This window comes from Pelodiscus sinensis, chromosome 1, assembly GCF_052426305.1.
Source record: "Pelodiscus sinensis isolate ZL-2025 chromosome 1, ASM5242630v1, whole genome shotgun sequence".
NCBI classification, from domain to species: Eukaryota; Metazoa; Chordata; order Testudines; family Trionychidae; genus Pelodiscus; species Pelodiscus sinensis.
Window position 1 is genome coordinate 25725151 of NC_143052.1, and position 27701 is coordinate 25752851.

At 38.9% G+C, this 27701-nt stretch overlaps 1 protein-coding gene across 2 annotated transcripts in view; it reads right to left on the reverse strand.

Moving 5' to 3' along the window:
- RELN (reelin) overlaps positions 1 to 27701 on the reverse strand; it is a 500016-nt gene that overhangs the window by 164939 nt on the left and 307376 nt on the right. For both annotated transcript variants that reach the window (XM_006137543.4, XM_075926876.2), the window contains 5 exons: positions 20534 to 20685; positions 14567 to 14679; positions 11545 to 11753; positions 6306 to 6434; positions 4513 to 4622 (listed from right to left, as the gene is read on the reverse strand). In XM_006137543.4, coding sequence (XP_006137605.3) covers positions 4513 to 4622; positions 6306 to 6434; positions 11545 to 11753; positions 14567 to 14679; positions 20534 to 20685 — 713 coding nt within the window. The remainder of the gene's footprint in view (positions 1 to 4512; positions 4623 to 6305; positions 6435 to 11544; positions 11754 to 14566; positions 14680 to 20533; positions 20686 to 27701) is intronic.

Below are 27701 nucleotides of genomic sequence, written 5' to 3' on the forward strand. Positions count from 1 at the left end.
CGGGGCAGGAGGTGCGGTTCCCGATCCTGCCCTGGACCACTTCCTACCTGGTTCCCTGGGGTTCCCTGTACTCGCCCAGCTTGCTGTGGCCTGCGAGCCGGCGTCTCCTCGGCAAGCAGTCCCTGGGTCACAGCAGCTCATCTCCGCATCCCCTCCGGCCTCTCCTGGGGTATGTCTACACTAGCTCGTTAACTCGAGCTAGGTAGGCAAATCAGGGAACCGGGGTTGCAAATGAAGCCTGGAATTTAAATATCCCAGGCTTTATTTGCATGTTCCCATCCGGCCACCATTTTTAAATCCCCTGTAGTCCGAACGAACTGCCCGTGGTTACATGCGGCAGTATAAAGTTAATCCGAACTAAGTGCTTAGTTCGGATTTAAGTTAATCCGAACTAAGTGCTTAGTTCGGATTTACTGTTTCTCCTCCAATGACAGCTGTGCCAGAGCCCCCTTCACAGGTCCTTCTCCTCCAGCTGTCTCCCCAGACTGAGTCCTTCCCCAGGCTTTTATAGTGGAGCTACAGCCCGGGCATGCTCGGTAGAGCTGCGGGGGAAGGGCCTCTGCAGCCAGGTAATCCTGGTTAGGCCCTATAGGTTCAGTGCGGGGCTGCCTCACCCTGTCACACATCCCCACCCCAGTTTTGTTAAATAAAGAGAGTTTGTGTTCATGAAAATACATGTATTTTATTTGACATCAGGAAGGGGAGTTACGGAGGGGTAAGTGGAAGGACATGAGGGAGGAATGAGGCACAAGTGCCCAGTGGGGCAGACCAGGGAGGCTCTTAGTGCTCCTCAGGGTGGAAGCTCTCCCACAGGGCCTCCTGGATACTGACAGCCCCCCAATGGACCTCCTGGATGGCAGCCTGAAGAAAGTGCAGCCAGGCTCGCAGCAACACATCTACGAGAAGCACCAGAGTGCCCAGGGGCAGCTCTGGCTCCATGTTGCAGAGTGCTGTGGTGTCCCGAGTGAAGGCAACCAGAGCACGCAGAAACAAGATGCTTTGCTGTTCCTCATCAAGGTAGGCAAGCAAGCAGGGAAAGCTGAGAACCGGCTGCCCGGGAGGGGGGATCCCTTTAAGCACAGGCCTCAGATAGCCTCAGGCAGCAGACACACAAAGTATCTCCTGACCTAATGCCCTGCCGGACCTGAATCCGGCTGGCCTTAAATGTGATTCGGTGTCCACTCAGTGTGGACATGCTATATCGAAACAGAAAAATGCTATTTCGAAATGCATTTTGTGTGTAGACGCATTATTTCAAAATAACTTATTTCGAATTAACTATTTCGAAATAAGATATTTCAAAATAACGCTGTAGTGTAGACATACCCTTATATTTGTGGACCCTTATATTTGTGGATCCTTGAGACACTGAAAATGCACAAAGTACATCCAAGAATGATTTCCTCTCTGCAGCAATCTCTAGTTATTGTGAAAATTCAACTCTACCTGAAAGGGACTCTCATTGATGAGGTCCAAATTAAAAGAGGAAATTTTCATGGGGATTCCTTATCACCAGTGCTGTTCATGGTAGCAGCATGAGATAAATGACATGGACGCAGCATGAGATAAATTCTGGTTATCAAACCAGCAAAGAGCAACAGCATTACCATTTGTGGTACATATATGTTTTGAAACTACATGCATGGTCACAAAAGGAGATACAGAAAGTGATAATATGTGTAGAAAAGTTTGGTGAAGATGTAAAGCTATGGGCTAGCTTGGCTAAATGTGCATTGGCTTCTGTAAAGAAGGACAAATCGATGCAATACAAGTAATGGAGGTACTATCTAAAATCTCAGCATAGCCCAAAATGTATCTTACACAGGGGTAGTTTGTGGGCCAAATCCCGAGTATCATATTCTTTTGACTGGACCCCAAACTCTTTTATTTACAACTAATCCTCCTACTTCTCCTCCTTCTCCTATTATTTTCTTTAGAGTCTGTATTTGACCAAGAAATTTGGACCTTGATAAAAAATAGTTGACTACCCTTGCCTTAGAATCATGGAACTGACAGATTTACAACATAAGGAAGTAAAAGGAAAAATGGGAAAACAGTATTACAGCTGAATTAGAACTAATCTAAGGACACAAATCATCCCAAGGCATTTGATCTGAACCACTAATATGACAATGAGACCTGTATTATGGCACCCTGCTGGAATGAACACATGGAATTAAGAGAAGAAAAATTTGCCATACAAAGAAGAAAGCTCCTGAAGCGGCATAGAATGACAAATATCAATCAAGACACAGCCGGGATGTACATTTGACAATATGATGGAAGAATAGTGCTGCCATCTGTTTAGGAAGCAATTGACAATGAAGACTATAACATCCAAAAATATGAGGAGTCAGCCAGAATAGAAGATTGTGTGGTCACAATATCAAGTGATGGACAAGCATGCATCCCAGCCCAAGACAGCCTAAAAAAAGAGAAAACAAATCACCAAATAAAGTCTAAGAAAGATATACACAGAAATCAATCCATGGACAGCAATGGAGAGATATTAAACGCATTAGTGATCAAAGTTTCACAAGCTCATGGCTTGGAGAAGGATACCTCAAAAGGGAGACAGACAGCCTCATTGTGACCACACAAGAACAGTCCTTTAGGGTTGATTACATTCTAAACAAAACTGGGCAACAGATGGCTTCCTGAGCTGCAGAATGTGCTCTGAAAAGGATGAGATGGTGAATCTTGGGTTGAGCACTTGCAGGAGCCTGACTACGAGAGAATATATGAAGAGCTGTAGTGCGGTTGCCAACTGTCTGAATTGGAGCTTCTGTGGCAAGTATGGATTTAAATGAAACATGCAAAACTATGACCCACCAATTTGAAAGTGCTTTAGAGAATAAAGAGGTGGTAAAGATTTTACAGGATCTAGCAGTTGTCAAAGATCAACCAGTGTAGACTAACTGGCCACACATGGTGGGTGTAGAAAAGAAAACAAACAAGGACATTTTTTAAAAGAAGAAAAAATCCCTATGAAGTACTACTGAGGAATAATAACGATATTTTTGAATTCACAATTCAAACCCTGATATTTTTCTTCCGATTGTAAAATTACTGTGGATTTGCATTCTGTTATTTCCAAAAGTTTGCACTGAGAGCTACATTTTGCATTTCTTTATCCAGTAATACACCTTTCATAGACATGTTTTTTCACATGTCGTGTATATATCCATGCACTTACCCTTCATTTTTGACATAATGTCACTATATTCATACACAAGAATTAATACTGCCTTGGGAATATTGAGATGATACTAAATCATACTAATGGGAATAAGGAAATAGCATTACCAAAAAGTGATGGAAATTAATAACTTAATTAGCTCATCTTTTTTTATTGTTTTAATATCTTGGCAGTTTCAAAAGGCTTTTCTTTCTTCAAAATGCCAAAGGGTTTTTTGTAAAATGTAAAATATGATGATATTGCAAGCTTGTTTAAAATTAAAATTAAAATGTGCTGTTTCTTGCCATTCCCTAACATTGCGTCAAAGTGTCTTAGGAATTGTGGCACCCCACAATTTAACCAGAAGTTTCACATTGTCAAATAGGTATTAATAATATAATGCAATTTTATCTACATACCTAGTAGAACAAATTCCTATGCTCCACAAATATATCATCACCTTGGTTTGTAGAACTTTCTTTTCATTAGCTGTGACCCTCTCAGTACCCGCCTTATATACAATTAGCATTGTATATGAGGTATAAATCCATGATATACAAATCTTGCATTCACAAAGTACTTGTTTATGTTTTAAATATTCCTATCCTGACTGAGACTGCCTTTCCATGATTGTAAGATTTATAACCATGTGACTCAGTGTAAGACTCCTATTGTTGCCTTGATTTTTCACAACAAATGTGCTATTTTTTTAAAAAAAACAAAGATGTATTTATAGGTATTAGAAAATAATTTAGGTAAAAATAAGTCTCTAAGATGGAAACAGAGAAATCTATTATCCCTGAAAATACTTCTCAGTATGAAATACTGTACACAGCGCAAAAGCTGTCTGTCATCTGTGTACTGATAGCAGTGTTTCTATATCAAAGCATTCTGTGTCTATATAATATAATAATAGTACAATATATCCCAGATGTTGCAGTTGTTAGTTAGGGAAGTACAGTACACATTCTTAATAGCACCGTGTAGTACCAATTTATGTTAACTGGATCCAAGCAGTCAAAGGAAATGTTATATTAGCGCCTCATCATGAATATTCTACTTGTGGAATGCTTTCAATTAAAAAAAAATAAGATAATCTACATTTTGCCTGCTGCACCTCAATACATCATTTTATCTTCTGATTCCACTTCTTTGTCAGATTACATAATTCCTCTCTAGTTCCCTGAAGAACTGGTGAACAAGTACACATAAGATGGATGTTTAACGATCTGTAAATTCCAACTTTATGACATTGGGAAATATGTGTCTACTGGGAACTGCAAATGGAAGTTTTACTTAAATGGTATATGATGATAAGAGATATGAGTACTAACTATTATCAATCGCCCACATATTTCCATGGATTGGTCCAGTTTGTCTCCAGCGAATCCTGGTGTTTCTAGTTAATGATGCACTGGGAAGAGGAATAGTTATTCGGTTCCACCTGAAACACATTTCATACAGAAATTTACACATTTTTAAATGGTAGTTGTTAAATATTTATATACATTGCTAACACATTTATTTTACACAGACGAGTTTTAGGAACTTTATACTTATGGGCCTAAATCAATTCAGTTACTACAGTTTCAGATTTTGTGAGTGAAAGATTCATAGATTAAAAGGCCAGATGGAACCACTATGATCATCTAGTCGTGGAGAATCCATCATAACTCTAATAATTTGTTTCAATGGTTAATTACTTTCACAATGGAAAATGTACGCCTTATTTCTAGTTTGAAACTGACTAGCTTCAACTTTTATTTTTTGATTTGTGTTGTATCTTTCTCTGATAGATTGAAGATGCCAATATTAAATATTTGTCCCTGAAGAAAAAAAAACCTCTGATCTGAGACAGGTGACATAGGAAGGCTGCGAATTAGAGACGTGAATCCAGGTTTTCCATGTCCCAGGCTAGTGCCCCAATCACTTTCCCACTCCACAGCTCCCCAAAGAAGAATTTGGCCCATGGTATTTTAGTACATTACACTATATTTTATTTAAAGCATTTAAAATGAAGCAAACAAACTATGCTGTTTTTTCTATTCAAATGACCAAAGTTAACACTGCCTTTGAACTGCTTAGTATAATGAACTTTTCCCTGACAGTGGACTTCTCCAAAGCTACATACAGAGTTAAGCCTTTGGATCTGCCTGAGCTCCATTTGCAGCAGGACTTGAAGAGGGGATATATAGGTTGCTATTTGCCACTTCTACAGCCACCAAATCCTTGGGTGGGAGGGCAGGCAAGGGATGGCTCTGGCCGCTAGTGCCACTTCTACCTGTCCATGTAGTTGTATGGTTGCCATCCTTGGAATTATCTGAGCATCTCATGTCTGCTGTAAGTTGTGGTCCATTGAAATGGCCGTCAAAGTACTGCTACACTTCCTACACTATGCAGCAATATTCCACTATGTTCTCTTCCCTGGCAATGCCTCTTACTTGTCCATTATTCTGGGGGCTGCATGGAAGGTGGGATATAGGCAGTTATGTCAACTCTATGCCATCATGGGATTGCCTTAGGCAAGGAGAATCCATAGATGGCCACTTACACCCACAGTGACCTGCCTGAGTAGCATCAAACATTCTTAACTAGGAATAAGATCTGGCCCTTTATTCTTTTTCTGTTACATTAATGCATAAATAATTCCTTGCACCCAGGCAATGGTTATTTGTTTTCTTTCTGAACCTCAATATGCCATTTTACAAACAAATATTTACAATCATAATTTTTGGTTAGTGAAATCCAGAGGTATTCTGTTGTATTCCAAAGGTCTTATTTTCCAAATCAGTAAAGATGTGAATCATGTAAAACATGGCTGTAGGTGGAAGAGTCCTTTGTTATTATAATTTAATCTCTTAATCAAAACAAAAACTCAAGTCAATTTTGCCTCATTTTGTGCATGTATGCATGTATTTTTGGCCTGTAGCATCAAAAAAAGAATACTATTAAGCAAAAAAATAAAATAAAAAAGGGAAGCCAGAAAAATCAGCTCTTTGTTGTCCCTGATCAGTCAGATATGAAAGCTTGCACAGGGACACTTTCTTCACTGCTTTCTAGTCTCACAAAGAATTTACTACCTTTTGTAGTCTCGAATCTCAGCTAGTTTTGCATAGAACTCTCTTACCCACTGTAGTTTTCAGAGGAGTAGATGGTGCTGTGAGGAAGGTGAGATCCGGCACATATCTCAGGCAAGCACTCAGTGTGAAGTAAGGACCAGGAACGGCCATGATTGGTTGAAAACTCCAAGTAGACACTAATAATACAAGCAAACAGATGAAATGTATGTACATCAACATTTGTAGCACCAATATACTAAAGCCTTAAAACTCATTGGCTTCTAAATAATTGATATCTTCAGTATTGAAGTATGAAATGCCTTTGAGGGCAAAACTCTGGAAATTCAAACATGAAGCAAGCTCAGTAGTTTAAATACACTCACATGTAACCCATATAAGAACTTACAGAGGTGAAAGCAATTATTGCAGTCCCTACTTAGTCATTACAGTTTATTTTTATGTTGTATTTAAATGGGATTAATGTCACACTTACATTATTTCTGGGGGAATTCTGTACCACTATGCAATTCAGAATTTTGCAAACAATTAATTTTTTTGAACAGAATTTCCTTTTCACTTTAGAAATGGGCTTCAATGCCACTGGCTGCCACTAGGGGCTTCTGTTTGCACATAGAAGACATTCCCAGAAGAAGGGGGAGGGAGCTAGCAGGTTGTTGGCAGCTGCAGTTCCCAGCATGCCCTGAAGGAATGACAGGGTGGTGCACAGGAAACTCCATACAAGCCTGGGAGTGAGCATCAGGTTGTTTCCCCATCTAGATCCCTGGGCTCTGAGGAGTAGGGGTTGGATGTCTGGACTGGGGTGGATATGGCTAGACTGTGGGGAAGTCTAGTTTAGGTGTCTGGCCCGGGATGTCCTTTGGATGGGATTGGGAGGAGGTGTCTGGGCTGGGAGGGTTGTGGCTAAGCTCTGGAGGGCAGGATGTTTGGGTGTACTGGATGGGGTGGGCTCTGAATGGGAGGGGGCCAAGAAACAGCAACTAAGTTGTCATAGGGATTTCTTTCACTCTCTACTTCTGAGGGAATTTGTGTATGTGTCTGTTTTGTTACACACACACTGGCTGACAGGCATTTTGAAATAAATTACCAAAATAACTGAAACTGGTGTTGTTATGCAATATTATTTTTGACAAATAAAATTTGCAGAATTTTGCAGAATTGTAAAACATTATGTGCAGAATATGTATTATTTTAGCACCGCATTTTAATATTTTTGGTGCAGAATTCCCCTAGGAGTATTACATGTCTACCCCTAGGAGTAGAACCAGTCAAAGTGCAGTACTGAAGAAAAATACTAGACAGGGGAGACTGACTGATCTGACTGCTAATAGATTCTATTAATTATTTCCTTGGGAGTATTACTAGATTGAGAAAGTAAATGAGTTATGCTATGTATCTTTCCTTCACTCAAAGCCAAGCAATTAACTGCCCAAGTGTAATGCCAGCAGGCAGAACTGGTCCTGGTACCTCTGGAGCTTAGTGCATGAGCCTCTACTGCTTGAGCTAAAAGCCAGCTGGCTCTCAGGTAAGGCTGTAGAGCAGACTCTTCCTCTTTGTAAGTGGTCAGTGAACAGTACATAACACCCACAAGCTGTGTGGATTACATGAGCATGTAACACAGCATAGCACTGCTGAAATATTTTAGCATAAAATAGCTGCTTTGGTTAGGAAGCTACATAACACCGTATATAGCTCAAAATATCCAGGACTTTCCAATCCATACATTCTACATCAGGCTGTGGATACTAGCTATATAGCAGGCCAACCTGTCAGAGGAAAGAATGGGTCCATACAACTCTGGAAGACACACACATGCCTTCATCAAGTATTGGGATATTTCAACTATGCTCCTGTTGAGTAAATCCCTTGTCTTTGGCCTGTTCCTCCTTCCCCACCTGAGGCTACACTGCTCTAGCATACTGGCAGTAGCCTTAAAGGTTGGAGTAACACCAATAAGTTGTTTAACTGTTGAAGAGACTAATCTTACTTCTACTTTTTTTAAATATCAGGTGTAGGTAAGGCCTCTACTACAGTAAATCACTAATACTGGGGGGCTGTGTCTACACTGGGCCACTTATTCCGGAAAATCAGCCGCTTTTCTGGAATAAGCTGCGAGCTGTCTACACTGGCCCTTGAATTTCCGGAAAAGCAACGATGCTCTACTGTACAAAATCAGCCTCTATTCCGGAAAAACTATTCTGCTCCCGCTTGGGCATAAGTCCTTATTCCGGAACACTGTTCCGGAAAAGGGCCAGTGTAGACAGCCCAGTAGTCTTTTCCAGAAAAAAGCCCCAATCGCGAAAATGGCAATCGGGGCTCTTTTCCGGAAAAGCGCGTCTACATTGGCCACAGATGCTTTTCTGGAAAAAGGGCTTTTCCGGAAAAGCAGCCTGCCAATGTAGATGCTCCTTTTCCGGAAAAACTGAAAACGGAATAGTATTCCGTTTTAAGCATTTCCGGAAATTCATGCCAGTGTAGACACAGCCAAAGTGTGTTTAGAAGACAAGAGAGACCATATTAGTCATCCACCTAATGCTCCTTTTTCCTTATCACTCTATAATAGTTATCCTATCCAACCATATCCACACACAGTTTATGGCTATCACCAAATCTATATATAGCAGTCAAAATATACTAGTGAACACAGACTGATGGAAATCAGACAAGGAGAAAACCCATTAGATTAGTGAGCCAAATTAGAGATCTACATTACCCAAAGGAGACACAGTAATGTAAATTCATTGTTTCATTTGCTATTATGCAGATATAGATATCAGCAAAATGACTGACCACACATTCTACTGTTGGTTAATATCATAATAAAAGCATACTGATTGGTTAATAACTTACATGGGTTAATAATTAAATCATATAGTATTTTAATATCATTTGCTGCAAAGAGCTGCAGTATGCATGTTAAGGAGCCACTTGTGGCTTTGTAAATCATCTAGTCCAGGGATCTCAAACTCCTGTCCCATAGGCCATCCCCTACCGGAGCAATTGCACAGTCTGGTGCAGGAGTCCTGACAGGCTGGATTGCACAATTATTCTGGTTGGGGATGGCCCACCATCTGAAAGCTAGTTGATCCCCTGAGTTAGATGATCCCCTGCGATGCAGTGCCATTTTTTTGTAATTTTCCCCCAACTGTTCACTGAGGACTTCAGTTCCCTTGAAGTTCCTGATGCCCCCCACCTTGCATTGCAACTTATTTTGTAGAGTAATTTACTAAGTATAATTTGCTTCTAACACTCCATTTTAAATAACACAAATGAAGGATTAAAAAAGTTACATTTCATCATCCTGACACCACTTTTTTGGACCATGACTTTTCTATTTCAGAATATACTGAGACTATGATTTTATATAAAGAATAACTTTCTACATAACTGCCAGGTTATTAAAAACATATATTAAAATGGTTGATGAGGTTTCAACAAATTCATTTCAGATTTGCCTATACTGATATTTTGGAAAGTTGTATCCACAGAACATATTCTCTTGCATTCCCAATAATGAAAACATTATGAATAATACTGTAGGCCTATAGATCTGCATTTCCAAATTATTTGTGAAATGCAGGCTTATGCAGGAGACATAATGTTTCTTTTGTTGCAAAGGAGCTCACTCCTATCTTAGAAATGCTCTGTAAATGGTAAGAAAATTAATCTGAAAACATAAAAAGTCCTACAAAAATTCCACTAGAAAATGTATAATACAGATGATATAATAAATAGGGTTGTTTTGAAAAGAAAACTTTCATTTAACAAATCATTTTAAATTTAGTTTGCAAATTGCTGGGCACATATGATTAAAAGACTTACATCTGCTAATATAACCCATTAAACATGATAGGACAAATTCTGGCAATCATTGCATGTAGATGACCACAAGAAAATCCACCCAAAGCAGTGAAAACATGGAGTATCAATTGACCTCCTTTCTCTACCCAAGTTCCTCTCCTGAGTTCCAGGAGAAATCTCTTTGCAGTGCTCTAGAACAGTGTTTCTTAAACTGTGTTCCGTGGCACACCGGTGTGCTGAGAGGCAGTCGGAGGTGTGCCGCGGAGAAGAACAGAGTTCAAAATGGCTGCCCTCTTTTGCTCAATAACTTTTCCCCGGCTTGGTGTTCCTCTGTCTTAAAAAGTTTAAGAAACACTGTTCTAGAAGAAACGCCAAAGCGGAATGTTCTAGAGTTAGGTCCAGATGTCAGGTGCTCATGTTCATTCCCACACAGCTCTGACTTGACAATGAACTCTTTGCACCATTCCAGCATGAGTTATTTGTGCTATTGGCAGCAATAATCAATGGAAGGTTAGTAAGTGGGGCTGGGCCTTGCTTACACTTCTTTTTCAGCACAGAGTGTATACAAGCCTATTTTGGAAACTATTTTTTTCCACACTTGGATCCCTTGAAAAATCCATGACATGCTAACATTTCTTTTTATAAGATACAAGAAGGTTCTTGCTGGCAACTACAACCTTTATCCAACACAGCATGAACAGCCAAATTCTGTAGTCCCTAATGTTTAGTTCAGCAACAAGTCCCATTAGTATCACTGAAAGTTGTGTCAAAATATTACCAGAATAAGAGCAGCATGATATGACCAGTGAGTTAGGGAGATAATAATTAGAGTCCTGCAAATCTGCTTTATATCTGCGGGTATCCACATTAATGGATATGGATTGAGATATCCACGGGTCATTTTGGAGATACAGATGTGGATACAAATTTTGTGTCTAGAAACCTACAACTTTGCATATATCTGCTTTATATCCACAGTATCCACATCTGCAGGTGTGGATGCAGATATCCGCAGATCATTTTTGCAGATGCATATGTGGATACCAATTTGTATCTGTGCAAAGCTCTATGTCCACTGTGCAAAATAGAAACTGAGCCTTCACTCTATGTCCAGTGAAGTCAATGAGAGCATTGCCATTTCCTGTACAATTGGTACAGGATCAGGACCTAAGTGATTTGACCATAGTCACACAAGGTGTCTACTTCAGGGTCTGGAAACAACCACACATCTCCTGAGAACCAGTCCAGTGCCTCAACCAAATGATCATCCTTTCTCCTGAAGTCAATAACTACCCCCCTCTGCTGGCTTCAGTGAGAAGATGAATGGTCTGGTGGCAGGTGAGATACTGCATACAATCCTCAAACTTGTTTACATTTGTTTTTAAATGCCTTCTTTCTGAAAAAAATATCCAATTTATTTTATAGATGCTATAATAGAAAAAGTATAAGAAAGCAGGTTAGTTGCAAGATAAATTTAGCCTCTTTTACCTGTTACCAGGTTGATGAGTTCCACAGCCCAGATTAATGGAAAACTGGATCATGTGAGTTATGGTGGAGGGGAGTACTGGCAGGACATGGAAATAATCAACAGCCCAGACATTCCTGTTATGCTCTTGATGATTCTTTTGCTTAAGACAGAACTTAGTTGCAGGAGTTTGCAGCTCTGGACTAATGACAACAGAAGCCAAAGATGGAACCTTCAACAGAAATCAAATAATGAGATTTATATTAAAAATGACACAGAAAAGTATTGTTTACAAAATGGCAGCAATAACGTCAAAGGGGCCAAAACCTAGCCCATTATCCACCCGGCTTCTTTCATGGTGACTAACAAATTAACCACAAAAGAACCCAGACAAAAATTAATTCAGCTCACTACATGGCCATCATTGCACTGGGAATCAGAGGTGCTCAGCACCTACAATAATCAGGCTATTTGTCTGCAAACACCTTGAAGAGACCATGTTTTCTTTGTTCTGAAAAATACTAATTAAGCTTGATTGTTTAGCAGTGATGGTGCATTACAGAAGGACATTGCCTCTCATCTCTTCCAGTACATATTGGCAAATGCAATGGAAGTGCATTTGCACTGCTGGTTTAAATAGAAACAGTATGAGTACATTGGCAAATTTGGAGAGGATATTTTGGTTGAAATAGAAGGAAATGTCCTTTTGATGAAATTTAACTCATGTGTCTGGAACAATAGGTCTAGTCTTTTAATATATTAAAGGGACACTTTCACCTTTAAATGTAGTCTATTTGAAAAAAACCCTTGTCAAATCCTTTGTATATACTTCCCCTGTCTTTAAGTCCCCCTATTAATTTAATAACAATTTCCTTTTTTAAAAGTTGGTTCTTTCCTGTAGTCATGCAAAAAAAACCAGGAGAAACATGACTACAGTGAAACAACACAACAGACTCAACACAGAGTGCTTTCAAATACATGAAGTAAGCAAACTGAAACTCCCCCGACCTTTTATAGTTATAGTAATAGTAAGTATTAAGAAAAGAAAGTGATAAGTCTATTAATGCTTTTAAAGAGACTATACCTTTAATATAATATTCTCTATATGCAGTAATGTGTAAACACGCTGTAGTTTAGTTTAAAAAAATATTGTGTGCATGTAAATACTGTATATATAAAATCCCTGTCTTTTCATCTTCCTATTAGCACAATAAGAATATTGTATCAGAGTTACTGTGCTGGCTAGGGCTCTGTGGATATTACTGACAGACCATAAAGTAGTGGTTCTCAAAATTTTGTACTGGTGACCCCTTTCACATGACAAACCCCTTATAAATAACTTTTTAATATATTTAACACCATTATAAATACTAGAGGTAAAATAGGTTTTGGGGTGGAAGTTGACATCTATAACCTCACCATTTAGTAATCTCGAGACCTCCTGAGGGGTCTCGGCACTCAGTTTGAAACCCCTTTCCCTAAAGGATATGGCTTTTCATAGCAGGAAGGCTCTCTAATTCAGGAAGAAACCCTGAGAAGAAATTGAAGGTTGACTATTCTTGCTATCTGGGTGAGAAGGCAAAAGTATTTTCCAGTAACAGGAATGGAGCTGGATTATAGGCAGACTTTATACTTAATTCTGGTCTGGTCTGCATTGTTTTAAGATAACACTTTTGTATGATCAAAAATGACCAATTATATTAGAGTGTAACTGCTTTGACCAACATAATTAAAAAAAATTGTACTTCTGAATAATGTACTGTAGATTTTACAAAGAAATACTCTAGAAAACTTCAATTTAAAAATTTGCTGGAGTAAGTAAGCCTTTTTCATTAATCCAGAAACAGTATTCAGAAGCAAGCTCATTACTCAAATGTGGATTACCTTTTCTAGTAATACATACATTGCTTGTTGTTTATTGAGCTCATACCTGAGTCATCGTTCCAGGGAGTCTGTCTGGTTGCACTGAACAACCAAAAAGGAGACTGCAAGGTCATACAATTGCCATCAAACCAAAAAATCCATTATTCACTCAGTTCAAATTTTAACTTTCATGTAGACTTCTCATATTTTGATTGGTGTAGGATAAGCTTGACAACACCAGGGATATGTCTAGACTGCATCCCTCTGTCAGCAGAGGGATGCAGATTAGGCAGGTCGATATTGCAAATGAGGCAGGGATTTAAATATCCCGTGCTTGATTTGCATAAAAATGGCCGCCACATTTTGCCGACTCAGCACTTTGTCGGCAAAAAGCGGCAGCCTAGAGGGGGATCTGTCAAGAAAGAAAGCCTTTTTCAACAGATCCTGTAAACCTCCTTGCAGGAGGCATAAGGGATCTGTCAAAAAAGGCTTTCTTTCTCGACAGATCCCCCTCTAGACTGTCGCTTTTTGCAGACAAAGTGCTGAGTCGGCAAAGCGTGGCGGCCATTTTTATGCAAATTGGGATATTTAAATCCCTGCCTCATTTGCAATGTCGACCTGCCTAATCTGCATCCCTCTGCCAACAGAGGGATGCAGTCTAGACATACTCCAAGGGTGAACTTTGCTCTGATGTGCCTTTCCAACAGAGAATTCTTTGGAAATTGCATATGAAAGCCCCATTTTTTCTGAGACAATAAATGCACCATACCCCTAAAGGATATATCTGCTGTTAGAGTCGGACTGCAGTGCTAGCATCAGAAACCTACTATGCCTATTGCTTACCTGACCATGGGGGCACCACAGACCTCTTCTTTACTGACACTCCCATTTCCCAGTCAAGCTCCTGCATTGCTCTTATGCTCAAAAATAACTATAGTAATTATAAGCTTCCAATCTCTTTATCTGATATCTTCTTCTTAGTCTATTATCCTAGCACTAAATGAACTAAGTAAGTAGTGGGTGGTTGAATTTTGATGCTCAGGGGCTTTCTAACAGCATGATCTGTTTATGACAGTTGCTTGAAAAGCTCTTGGTGGACTACCCTGGTGGAAAGCCACACTCACCATGGTCAAATTGTCTTAAAAATGTAGCTTGTCTGCTTATCTTTGTCTAAACACCTACCTTATAAGAAGCATAGGTTAGTGTATCAAGAGTTATGTGTTCTTTCTTGCCTTCTATCTTTGCATACAGTAGGACATCGTTTTCATGGGCTTCTCCAGAATCACACATTCCCCCTTTATAATACACATTTGAGAAACACAATAATTTAAGCATGTTATTTAAAAGTACAACCACGCTGAATTCCCATTATTATGAAAACAATTACTTCCAGATGTTATTAAATTAAGATCTGAAACAAAGGAACAAAAGCCCCAATGGAACCATTCGATCAGATGCACCATTATGGATCCCTAAGTAACTATTTTTATCAGTATATTAAAATCAATTTTAATAAAAACAATGTTGTGCCACAAAGTGGTGTTTGTATCTGTGCATCATTTACCCTATTCACATGGAAGTTCTCTGGTAGCAATCAATACATTGTTATTATTTAAAATTTAAACCTTGGTTAGAACCCGAGGTTCAGGGCTCCATCATGTTTGTACTTGCAAACACTGAGGCCATAGAGCATGACTGTATTGGTCCCTGGGCATAAGAGTAGTCCTTGCAAGCAGGAAGTGGATGGGTTAGTCAAGGCTTGCCTCTTCAAAAGATACAGAAGGAAGTTTAGGGATTTGGTGGGACCATAGTTTCCAACTCTTCCCTCTTCCCCGCTAGCTAACAAGCCACTGCCACGCACTTTATAGCGGTGATTGCAACCATACTTTCTTTGCCTCTCTCAGCTCTGAGTGGGGTGGTGGACTGTCCTTGATCTATTTGGCACAACAGAGCCCTTACTGCAGCGGTGGGCAATACATTTTTGCTGGGGGGCTACTTCAAAAATTTCTGAAGTGTCCCCGGGCCACACTGGAAAGGGTGGGGCCTCAAAAGGACAGAGCAGGGCTAGGATGCTTCAGGCTTCCCCACCCACCAGCCATGATTGGTCTGGGGGTAGGAGAGCCCCTTCCAACTGAGCACCTATGCCCCTAGCGGTGGGAAGAGACTTCCCGTGCTCCCCCACCTCCAATGTCAGTAAAGCACTTCTAAGTGCCACACACTCCTCACAGGGTGGGGGCAGGGTGGAGGAAACTGCGTGCGCACCCCATGCCTCCAAGCCCTGATTGGCTTGGGGGCAGGAGAGTGTGCAAAGCCTTCTCCCGTCCTGCTAGGAATGTGTGGCACTTCTAAGTGCCGCATGCTCCTCGCAGGGCAAGGGTAGGGAAGAGGAAACTTTGTGTGATCCTCCTGCTCCCAGGCCAGTCAGGGCTTGGGGGCATGGGAGCATGCAAAGCCTCCTCCTGCTCTGCAAGGAGCGCATGGCGCTTCAAAGTGCTGCATGCTTCTGGCAGAGCGGAGGAAATTTTGAGTGCTTCCCCTTGCCCTCAGGCCCTAATTGGCCTGGGGGCGGGGGAGTGGCAAGGCATCAATGGGCTGGATCAACCCACTTGGTGGGCCAGATTTGGCCTGCAGTGGCCCTTTTCCCTACCCCTGCCTTACTGAATAGTGTACACAATAAAATATATGCCAGTTGTAAATGTGGTTTACCATTCTTTCAATAAGGAACAAGAAAGACAATTTGAACAAGCCAAATTCCCATTGCTCAATGGAAGGAAGGATGATGTAGTGGTTTAAAAATGAGATTAGAAGTCAGGAGAATTTGGGAGTTATTTTCCTGATTCTTTCACAGACTTGATGTGTAACTTTGGGCAAGTTCAGCCAAGATCCCTGTGCCCATCTGTGTAATGAGGATCATGATTATATAAACTGTAGGGATATGTCTATACTAGCCCTCTAGTTTGAACTCGGGAGGCTAATGTAGGCATTCAAAGTTGCAAATAAAGCCCAGGATTTAAATATCCCGGGCTTTATTTGCATCTTCCCATCCGGGCGCCATTTTTAAATCCCCCTAGTCCGAACTAGCTGCCTGCGGCTATACGTGGCAGGCAAACGTTAATTCGAACTAAGTTAATTCGAAAGCAGGAGGGCTGAAACACCTTAAACTCAAAGTCTTTATGGCTGCAGAATAAGGCAGCCAACACAGATGTCATATTTAAATTCCAGGGCAAAAAAAGAATCAACATGTACCTGGTTTACACTGTGTTTCTTTAAATAAAATTCAAAGGCTATTGTTTGCCAGGCTGAAGCAATTAGACTTTTTTATTGTTTTTATTGAAATGTTCTGTAATGTTATTTTTATCACTACATTTTGTGTACTATATCTATCGATCTATAGATAGATATATAAAAATAAATATATAATACATGGCTCTTTGCACTCTATCCACCGCTATTTTGGCTCTTTGTCTATAACTGGTTGGCCACCCCTGCCTTAGGGAAACACACCGTGGGCTCGTCTACACTGGCCCCTTTTCCGGAAGGGGCATGTAAATTTCATGAGTCGTAGTAGGGAAATGAGCGGGGGATTTAAATATCCCCCGGGGCATTTAAATAAAAATGTCCGCCGCTTTTTTCCGGCTTTTAAAAAAGCCGGAAAAGAGCGTCTACACTGGCCCCGATCCTCCGGAAAAAGCGCCCTTTGAAGTAGGAATAAGAGCCTCCGGAAAAGGGCGCTTTTTCCGGAGGATCGGGGCCAGTGTAGACGCTCTTTTCCGGCTTTTTTAAAAGCCGGAAAAAAGCGGCGGACATTTTTATTTAAATGCCCCGGGGGATATTTAAATCCCCCGCTCATTTCCCTACTACGACTCATGAAATTTACATGCCCCTTCCGGAAAAGGGGCCAGTGTAGACGTAGCCCATGTGTTCAGTGTGTTCCTGTAGCCTAATGTCATTCACATGGGCTCAAAGAGAGTGGAGTTTGTGACTTGTTTTTCCACCTTGCAAAAGAACAGGGTTTCAGCTGAGGCAGCATCTCTGTATCTGTGGAGCTCAAGAGACTTGTACAGCCTGTGGTAGCTGCTGGGGAGGCAAATCTTAGCCGCACCTATTCTTTAAATGCAGCAATAGAGGTACGATAGCTTCAAACAACGTGGATGCTAACGGTAGTATATTTTGTTGGTATAGCTCCATTTGACATCCTGGATAATGAATATTTAAACATGGTCTCTGTAACTGAGAAAGGAAGTTTTGTGCTTTCCTTTTTTTAGGCTGACATTGCAAGTTGGTTTAAAAAAACAGGATAAGGCAGCTCTTCTATTCTGTGAGACAGTAAGGTTTCACATTTAAAAATTGCAGTTGCTTTGTCAAGCAAAGATGGCCCATTATAAGGGTGGAATAAGCAAAGGGTGTCTTGAAATGCCTTATAAGGCTTACATCTTTGTCGTGACTTATACTGAACTATGAAAACTCTACTGGCTTCTGAGAGGTTTTCATTTGTGTCCCTGAATATTTACGATATTAGGCATTTAGTGGCATAGTCTATGTTTTTGATGCATTCATCCAATTTCTCCACCACTCTTGCTGAGCTGACACTCTCTCCTGTAAGTTCAGAAGGTTGACAAAGTTTATTTCCTGTTTCTCTAGCAGGTGTTGCAATGCCTGGAAGACCTGGAAATAAGGCAACCCCTCTTTCCTGTTTTATTGGTAAATCATGTAAAACAGGAGAAATGTGTGACAATTCAAGAGTAACTACCAAAGGACTTTGAATCAATGAATTAAGGGTTTTTTCCTTGTTGACTCAAAAGGTGACTCTGGAAGGTCACTAACTCAATCCATGCTTCCGCTTTTATTATCCCATTGTTTTCTTCACTATTTTCTAAAAAAACAAATACTGTGTTGAGAGAATTTCACATGAAATATCCTTTATTTATATACGTACTGAATTCATAAAAAAATACCACAATATATTGGATGATTTTCCACACTCAACAAACCTTTGTGTGAATTTGGATTTGAGAGAGTGAATGCCCAATATAGTTGTATTAACAACAGACTTCTTATTTCAACAGGAAATGTCTTGCTTTTAGTATATCTTTTATTCTTGCTAGTTTACCATTCCCCTCCCAAGAAAACCATTCAGGGTGACATTAATCCAGTGCGAAAGGTCTGCACACAATCTTCAGCAACACTTATGCATTTAATATAGTATTTCAGAATTGTGGAGTTCTTGTATGGTATTGTATTCTGGAACTGAATTTCACCCTCACAAAAGATTATATTGTGGGAGCTATTCATGTGGCTTAGTAGCTCAGGAGCAGAAACCATTTTGTAGGTTAGTTGACAGAGACATGCTCTGTCATAATGCTTTGATATGAAAAGGCTTTCATATGAAAAGGTAACACAAGTCCAAATAAGATTGTTACATAAGCTTGTTTGTAAAAATTAGTAAAAGTGAAATACAGACTGACCAAATTAGTCCAAACAAAAAGCTGTTAACAGATATAACTTAAGCACTGAATGTTGAGTAGCCGTAAGGCAGGTGTGGAACCAGAAATCAGTGAACAAACTGTAGCATGTCAGAAGTTAGTGATATCGGTGAACAAAATAATGAAAGAATGGCCTATTCTGCCCATTACTCCCTTTGGGGGTTTCTTAAAGAAACAGACTTTGGAAGAAAAATTGGTGACTAGAGAAGATTCATGATTATGGTTGCCACTGCCAATGTTTCCTGGGACCTTAGGTCTTTGTTATTCTAATTCTGTGAAATGTCCTGATGAAACCAACCTAGAGGGAGGAACCCAGATGATATTGTCACCTCCACCAACTCTGCTGAATCCCAAATATCACCTAGGACGTGAACCTCTATTCCATTCCTTAATCCCATGTGTTCTTTTCCTTTGCCACATTATTTCTTCTGTTTATTATTCCTATTCTTTTGCCTTCTGTTCTAAGAAGAGTCTAGCTTATCTGGTCAGGATAGTCTACTTTGCAACACTGCTGCAAGCCTGTGACCAGAAAGCAGTAACTCAAAGCAATGACCTAAAGTGCCCATGTCTCAGGGTATCAGATAAGATCATGTGCTGGGCCTGTATTTTTCCAGCAGTTGAGGTTGCAATGAATGTCAACATCAGAGACAGCAAAGCTGCATTTTCTATCTTTGCTATTCTTTCCATTCCCCTTTCTGCATGTTTGTCCTGTTTTGTCATCTAGAAAATGGGATTGGACTTTAATAACAGCAACAACAACAACAGTTTCAGCCTCTCTCAACTAACTTCATTTTTTCCCAAAAGGACAGTGGTTGCCATTAGAGGGTACATCTACACTGCACAGCTATTTTGGGATACTAGAGGCATCCCCAAAATAGCAACCCCGTGTCTATACAAACCACCTCTTATTTTGAAATATTTTTTGAAATAATGGGTGAGCTATTTCACCATCCCAATAAACCTTGAGCATGAGGGAGAAGGAACGGCTCAAAATAGCATGTTATTTCTAAATTTAGTGCTGTGTAGATGTGCCAAATTTCAAAATACCCTATTTCAAAATAGATTTGAAATAAGATACGCAAATTGAGTAGCACCCAAAGAGAATGTCATGCAGTTGGGCTTTTTTTCCTTCTAAAGACTTTCCTGCTACAGGAAAATAGAAAAAAGGATGTTGTTAAAATGAAAGCCTTATTTCATATTTTACATTTCTGAAGCATTAACTGTTTTTCCTTCTTTTCTGTGTTTTTAATGCTTTTAATGGTGTGTTTGGCATAATACTAAGCAGACTAAGGTCTCTGTATACCAGATGCCAAACCTTGTTTAAAAATGTTTAACACTGGACTGGGTATTGGGTTACATTATCACTTATGACTCTATGGGCCCCATTTTCATTCTCTACGTTAACATAACAGCTTCCACTAGGAGATGACTTTCACTTCAGTCAGAACAAATTTGGCCTGATTCTCAATTGCGTTACTCCCCTCTTACACTGGTATGACTCCATTGAAAGCAATGAAGTCACGCTGGTGTAGACAGTGACTCAAAGCTATCATCTTTAGAAGACACATAGCCCCTTTTGGTTCAGGTTGTAGAATTTGAGATTTAGTCTCAAATTCTAGTTTGACATGCTATGTGTGTCCCACATATATTAAAACTACATACTCACCCATACTGAAGTAAAATCTCAGATTCCCATAACCTGTAGTGTCCATATATGGAGTACATAGTTTTCTCTCTCCATCTCTGAGGAATACTATAGATGAGCCTGACTCCAGTGATCCACATTCAGTACCAATGACAGCTCCAGATATGTCCCATCTAAACACATCAACAATGTATTGAGAGTCAGATTCCTGCTAGGAGTATGCCTGTATGTTTTGAATAGTTTATTTTATAAAGAAACATTTCTACAAACTTCACGTGGTGCAATGAAAAGACGTTTGTTCAAACATGCTACTCACCACAAAATAACAGCTCCTTAAATTCAGTCAAATTAAATAGTACACAATAAATGTATGTCACAGAAGTTGTAGATTCTATTATTTTAAATGCAGTAATTGGCAGAATTGTACAAAGTTGCTTAAGTTGTTGAGATATTTATTTTATATATTATGTTTTCTCAGTACTTTAGTGTAATATAAATAAATAAGATGTGAATGCAACCTCCATTGTATATTTCTTTTGGTTAATGTAGATATTTACACATCACCAAAACTTTAAAAGGAACACTGCACTCACTGGCTATGTCTACTCTCATGGCTTCTTGCATGAGAAATATGCAAATGAGGCTAAGCGTGGAATATCGCTGAGCCTCATTTGCATACCTAATGAGCCACCTTTTTTGCAGAAGAGGCTCTTGTGCCCGAAGGAGCTATCTACACTGCCCCTTCTTGCGCAACAAAACCTCTCTTGCGCAATACTGCTACATCGATTATTTTCAGGAATAACGGCATTGCGCAAGAGGGTTTTTGTTGCCCAAGAAGGGGCAGTGTAGACAGCTCCTTCTGGCACAAGAACTTCTTCTGCAAAAATGGCAGCTCATTAGGTATGCAAATAAGGCTCGACGATATTTCACGCTTAGACTCATTTGCATATTTCTCGCGCAAGAAGCTGCAAGTGTAGACATAGCCATTATGTCCACTAAGCAGTCATTAACCAGGTTTTTTTGAGTTACATTTAAATATTTTTGAGTAACAATTTTCATTTAGCACGTGAAAAAAGAGAGATGATGCTTCTCAAAAATATAATCTGATCTCCCTTTTTCTCACATTTCATAGGAAACATGTCTTTATTTCTCCAGCCAGTGGCAGTGAATATAGTTAGTTGGGAAAAATAAGTTTAAAAATTGCCAAAATGTCCTCATTTGACATTCTTTAAATGAAAAGTTGCTTTTCAGTTTAAAATGACTTTTAATTTCAAAGTTTTAGTTAACTTATACTCAAAAAAGATTTAAACATAAACAGATCAAAATAAAATGGGATATTTGAAAATGATCAAAATGAAATATTCAGTTAATCTTGTCCGAAAAAGACTTTGGCTAACCAGTTTGTGAAAATTTTCATTTTTATTTCTGATGGGAAAATAATGCAGAATCTCAAAAATATTCACTGGATAGGAAAAAAAAAGACATTTCCTGACCAGAGGTAGCTATGAGAACTGAGTGTACAGAAGCTCTCCTTTTCTCATATATAAGTTTCTTTCAAATAATTGAACAATTAACTATCATCACAACAATTAATCTTGTTTATAGTTGATACTTTTTGTTTTAACTCCTAAAACTATTTCTAAATGTATGGGTGTAAGTGTCCAGTGCTGACCTATCTCTGTTATCAGTGAAGTCAGTTAGAGTTCTTCTATTTTATATCTTAGAGTAGATTACTAAGAAATATTTGAAAATCCTAACAAACTGATAGGCTTTTAAGGTAAAAACATACATGAGTCATCTGAACAATAAAGCTCTGTAAGAATTAAAGCTGTTTCGCTGCAAAAGTACCATTAGTTTACATGTTAATAAATGTAAACATTCTATAACAAAGCATCTTTGTTTTATGTACATCTAATTCTGTTGAAATAACTTTTCTGGTTCAAACATTTAAAAAATACTGTCATGATAGGATGAAAAATAGTTACCATTTTCGAAGACAGGTCTTTGGGGATCAAGACAATTGCAGAATTAAACAGTTGGGCCTGTTTTAACTCATACAAAGAAATCTCATAATGGGTCATTGATCTTTTTATATGCTCCATTTATCCCAATTAAAACACTCTCTTTACTGATCCATAAAACAACTTGGGGTCATGAATGATGCAGATGATGGGTGTTTCCAGAGATCTCTCTCTTTTAGGGAATATTCAAAATGAAAAAATAGAAAGTTAAACAATTTAAAATGACTCTGGCATTTTTGTGAAAAAAAATCCAAACTTCCTCTTCAATGATAAGTAGAGAAGGAACGGGATTGACAGCATCTATTTTCATATTATAAACACGTTGAAAATCTTTGTTAAATGTAACTTTGTGATACATTTACCCCTTAAATCACTCCATAGTCATTCTTCTTTCACTGATGACTAACAAATGATATAAAAAATGGAATCTCAATCTAAATGTTTGCACTATATCTCAGATAGAAATAAAAGACCCAATCCCACAAGCAGATCTATGTGGGAAGTCTATGAGGCTCTGCAACAGTCTGCTCACAGGGATCCAGTTGCAGGACTGAGTCCCTAATCTGTGTTATTAAAGAGAAATAGAATGATAATCCTTTGGGAATGAGAAGATTCATTCTATTATAAACTTGAGTTATTATAAATACCCCTTAGGGAATTTTCAAAAGAACTGAGCATTGGCCAGATTCTGCTCCCCTAAATGACAATAGTAAAACTCTATCACTACATCACTGATTGCAGAGATTAATTAAGCCTCCTTGTGCATTCAACATTTTTCATGAAACCATAACTCTGGCATTTCCCAATTTTTTACTTCTTGACTTTACAAACTAATGAAATCCTTGGATGAGTAAAGAAGGGACTCTTGAATAGGAATAGAGAGATTATTTTAGTGCTGTATTTGCTCATTGTGCAGCCACTACTGGAGTATTGTGCCCACTTCTGGTGTCTACAGTTTAAGAAGGACATTGATAAACTGGAGAGCATTCAGAGAAGAGCTATGAAAATGATTAAAGGATTACAAAACATGTCTTACAGTGATAGTGTCAAAGCACTTAATTTATGTAGCTTAAAAAAGAGTGGTAAAGGGGTGATTTGATCACAGACTGTAAGTGCATACATGGGGAACAAAAATTTTTGGTAATGGGCTCTTCAATCTATTAGATAAAATTATAACATGACATCTTTAAGTTGAAGCTACACAAATTCAGACTAGAAAGAAAACCAAAAGTTTTAACAGTGAGAATAATTAAGCATTGGAACAATTTACCAAGGGTCATGGTGTATTCTTTATTACTGGCAATTTTAAAATCAAATTGGATGACTTTCTAAAATATATGCTCTAGGAATTCTTTGGGGGTAAATTCTATGGATTTTGTTATACAGAAGGTCAGACTAGATTATCACAGTAGTCCCTTTTGGGCTTGGAATCTATGAATCCAAGGGCATTATACAGGGTGAGTAAACATCACGCTATGTTTAGTTTTAGTTTTTGTTTCTTCTTTTAATCCTTGTTTGACAGCTTACTTATTAAAAGACTGAAGTTTAAAATTATATACAATTTGATATCTAGTTAAATGTCCTTAACAGTTCAAAATACCCATTAAGGAAAATTCTTACTAATACCGTTCCCATTAAGTGTGAGTAATTACCATTCAGTGTCATTCAGCTAAATTGGTTTCCTGAGAGGTATCACAATAAATAGCAATCCTGATTAAGTAGCCTCTATACTGTATATCTCTATGACTTTGCATTTGGAAACATGGAAAATTGCATATATATATGAGCTCATTTTATTCCACCTTGAATAATTAGTTTTGAACATATTCAGAATGTGCCTGTAAATCAAGGTAATTTGTGGGCAAATTATGCAGTTAATATGTCCTCAGTAATATATATGGAATTTCTTATCCCAAAGAACTGTAAAATTGATACTTAATACTTTTACTGATTACATAATAAAAGAAAGCTTAAAATCCTGTACATTAAAGATGAATAATCCCTTAGTGACACTTCCTACCAAAACGAACACTTTTCTGAATACAGAATTTCATTAGAAGTAGAAAATTGATAGGAAGTTAATGGGTCATATTCTTTCCTGTGTAACTTCAGACAAATCAGTGGATGAATTTTTAACTAACATATTTTTAAGGAATTAAAAAGACACATTCTTTCAAAGTAGCAGCACTAAAAAAAATCATGATATTAAAATGGTAGTTAGGATGCAAAATGAAGAAGTCATTAATGGCAGTTTTTGTTTTTACTTAGGAAGCTACTTGGAATTTTTTATAGGAAATAAGATTAGAGAGTCACATTTATAGAAACATGAAGACTTGATTTAGAACTCACATACAAACCAATATCACTGCAATAATAGAAAAGCAATATAAGTATAGCAAAAGTACCTTGAGCATTGCACATATAATTTTAGGGAGATCATCAGAAGTGAAGATGGAAACAATAGGAAGTAGAGAAGCACTGTAAATGGCAATGACAAGATTTCCATTCTCCTATCACCCCAATAACTCAAGTAATGTTTGGTCAAACCATTTTTTATAATCTTTTTCCTTACATTCCCACACATCCAGAACCATACTGGATTATATCTCAGCCTTTTGCCCATGTTTTTTATTTTGGAGGACCATAATTAACAGTCCGAATGCTAGTGTAAGCTATTCACCTCAGTATATTTCCCAATAATTTTTTGACACATAAATGCCTTTGCTCCATGGTTATATAGCAGAAATTCCCTAAACTAAATCTGCTAACTTAAGCTCAAAACTGTTATTTTGCTGTTTGTGTTTACAAAACATAAACTGCTACATTTTATGTTCACTATAAGCAGACAGCCCACCAGGACCCTCAGAATTCTGCCTATCAAATCCCAGGACTGGAATCCTTTGTTTGAGTCAAGTTCCTTGTTCTAGTACTTGTTGGTAGGTTGGCATTTACTGACTCCTAAGAGCCCAATAGGTTTAGGTTCAAGATGCATGATACCTGACATGTGTGTCAGAGCCAATTGTGTAGTCATAATCTAGCATATAGAGAACAGCATTTTATTTCTCTATTATTATTCCCTCAGTATTTTTTTTATTGTAAGTTACTTCTGAATATGTTTGAAAATTAGCCTCTTTTCTTACTTAGGATGGCAACTATATCAGAACAACTGACTTCAATGGATCTATGCTGATTTACACTCAGTAAGAATATGGGCTAGGACAGACGTTGGTACGTGGGCCGTCAGGATAATCCATTAATGGGCATTTATGGTGTTGACACTGACAGTCTGCCGGCATAGTTCCCATCAGCCAGTGGTTGCAGTTCACTGTTCCCAACCAGTGGGAGCTGTGTGGGGAACTGTGCCTATGGACAGTCAACATACACGAAATATCTCGCAGCCTACCAGTGGATTACCCTGATGGGCTGTGTGCCATAGGCTGCCAACCCCTGGCGTAATAGGTGTCTGGTCTTCAGCTGTGAACTGCAAGTCACCATTTTCCTATTCTCTGAAAGAAGAAAATAAACACCAAAAGGACATCTGACATTTGGTTCTCTTAGCAACTGTTCTCACACATACTCATGTTTTGTTATTGTACAAAGAGTTTTCTGAAATGAAAAGGATAATAGCAAAGAGCAAAAGACAAAACAGATGACGAGTTAGTTATTTAGACTGAGAATTTACAATGATTTTTTTGCCTAATCTCAAAACTATGCTCAAGTTCACATGACATATAAGCATGTATTTCTTACACAGTAATCTTTAGATCAGACACAGCATAAGTAGCATGTGATTTGGTAGCTGTTAATGAAATTATGTGTTTTAGAAATTAAAACCAGCTTTCAGAAGAGATGACATAAATTATCAGTGTATGTACAACTGTCCTGGGGCTGCAGTAACTAATATAATTCTTACTTTTTTTAAACAAAAACGCCATTTTATGAAATACATTCTGTTTGTTGTTGTTCTATTTTGGTTTTTTTACTCAAAATTTAGCTCTTTGGTTCTGTTTCACCTTACAAAGTCTCATTGGGAATGGCTGCATGATGTCCACTTTTGCAAAGTATACAAAGGCAGTAAGGGATGAATCCAATACATAGCAAGACTATAGAGTGATTTGAACAGGTTGAAAAATGACCAAATGTTGAGAAATTGATGTTCATTATTAAGAAAATGCATGCAGAGGCTCAACAATCAGGAAAAATGTGCAGTAAATGGATTCAAATTATATCAGACACAGAGAGAGGGAGATAAAACACAGAGCAGAAGTGAAAAGAGCCACAATGGTGTAAAGTTAACATTTACCACAGTGACCAGAACTGGGAAAAATGATGGTAACCAAAGATACCACTTAACTGTCACTGTTTGAAAGATGTTGATAGACTCTGTATAAGGACAGCACATAAGAATGATCTACATACAGGCACAGAGGAGCATAAGGCTTGCTTGTGATGCAACTGTTCTCTTTTTATTATTAATAATGACATTGATTATTAATTACTATGATTGTTTTAATAAAGAAAAGACACTCAATTATGTTGTACTTGTGTACTTCTTTAATAGTGGTTATTTGATGTGTAAGCTTATACAAGATAAATAGTTTGATTATGTATCAGTTTCCATATTTGTATAATGGAGATAATGATACTTAGCTTTGTAAAGCACTTTGAGTTCTTTCAATGAAAAATATCATTCTCCCAATCCACGAACTGCTTTTCACCAGGGTAGGATCTTGGGAGGATCTAAACCTATGGCTGCTGTAACCTCCACTAACTACCAACTGGTAAAAGTTGGACCTCCCTGGTCCAGCACTCTTGGGACCTGACCGGTCCCAGATGATGGATTTTGCTGGACCAGGGGAGATTATTATTGGCCCCCCTGCCACCAGTACCCTCCAGCTCCGGCCCCATAACCAGCCTCCTGGCCTGTTCTCTCCTCTCTCTGCCCCCGCTGCCCTGTCAGCCCACACTGCCCTACTGAGAAGTCCTGCCACCTCTGTACACATTGGGCTCCAGCTGAGGTGCCTGGCAGCCCCGCCGCCTCAGTGCTTGCCGGCTCCAGCTGCAGTGCCCAGCAGACCTGCTGCCTCTGTGCACTGGGCTCCTGCTGCCCCACTGGGCAGACCCACTGCCATGTGTTGGGCTCCCGCTGATCTGCCAGCCTGCAGGGC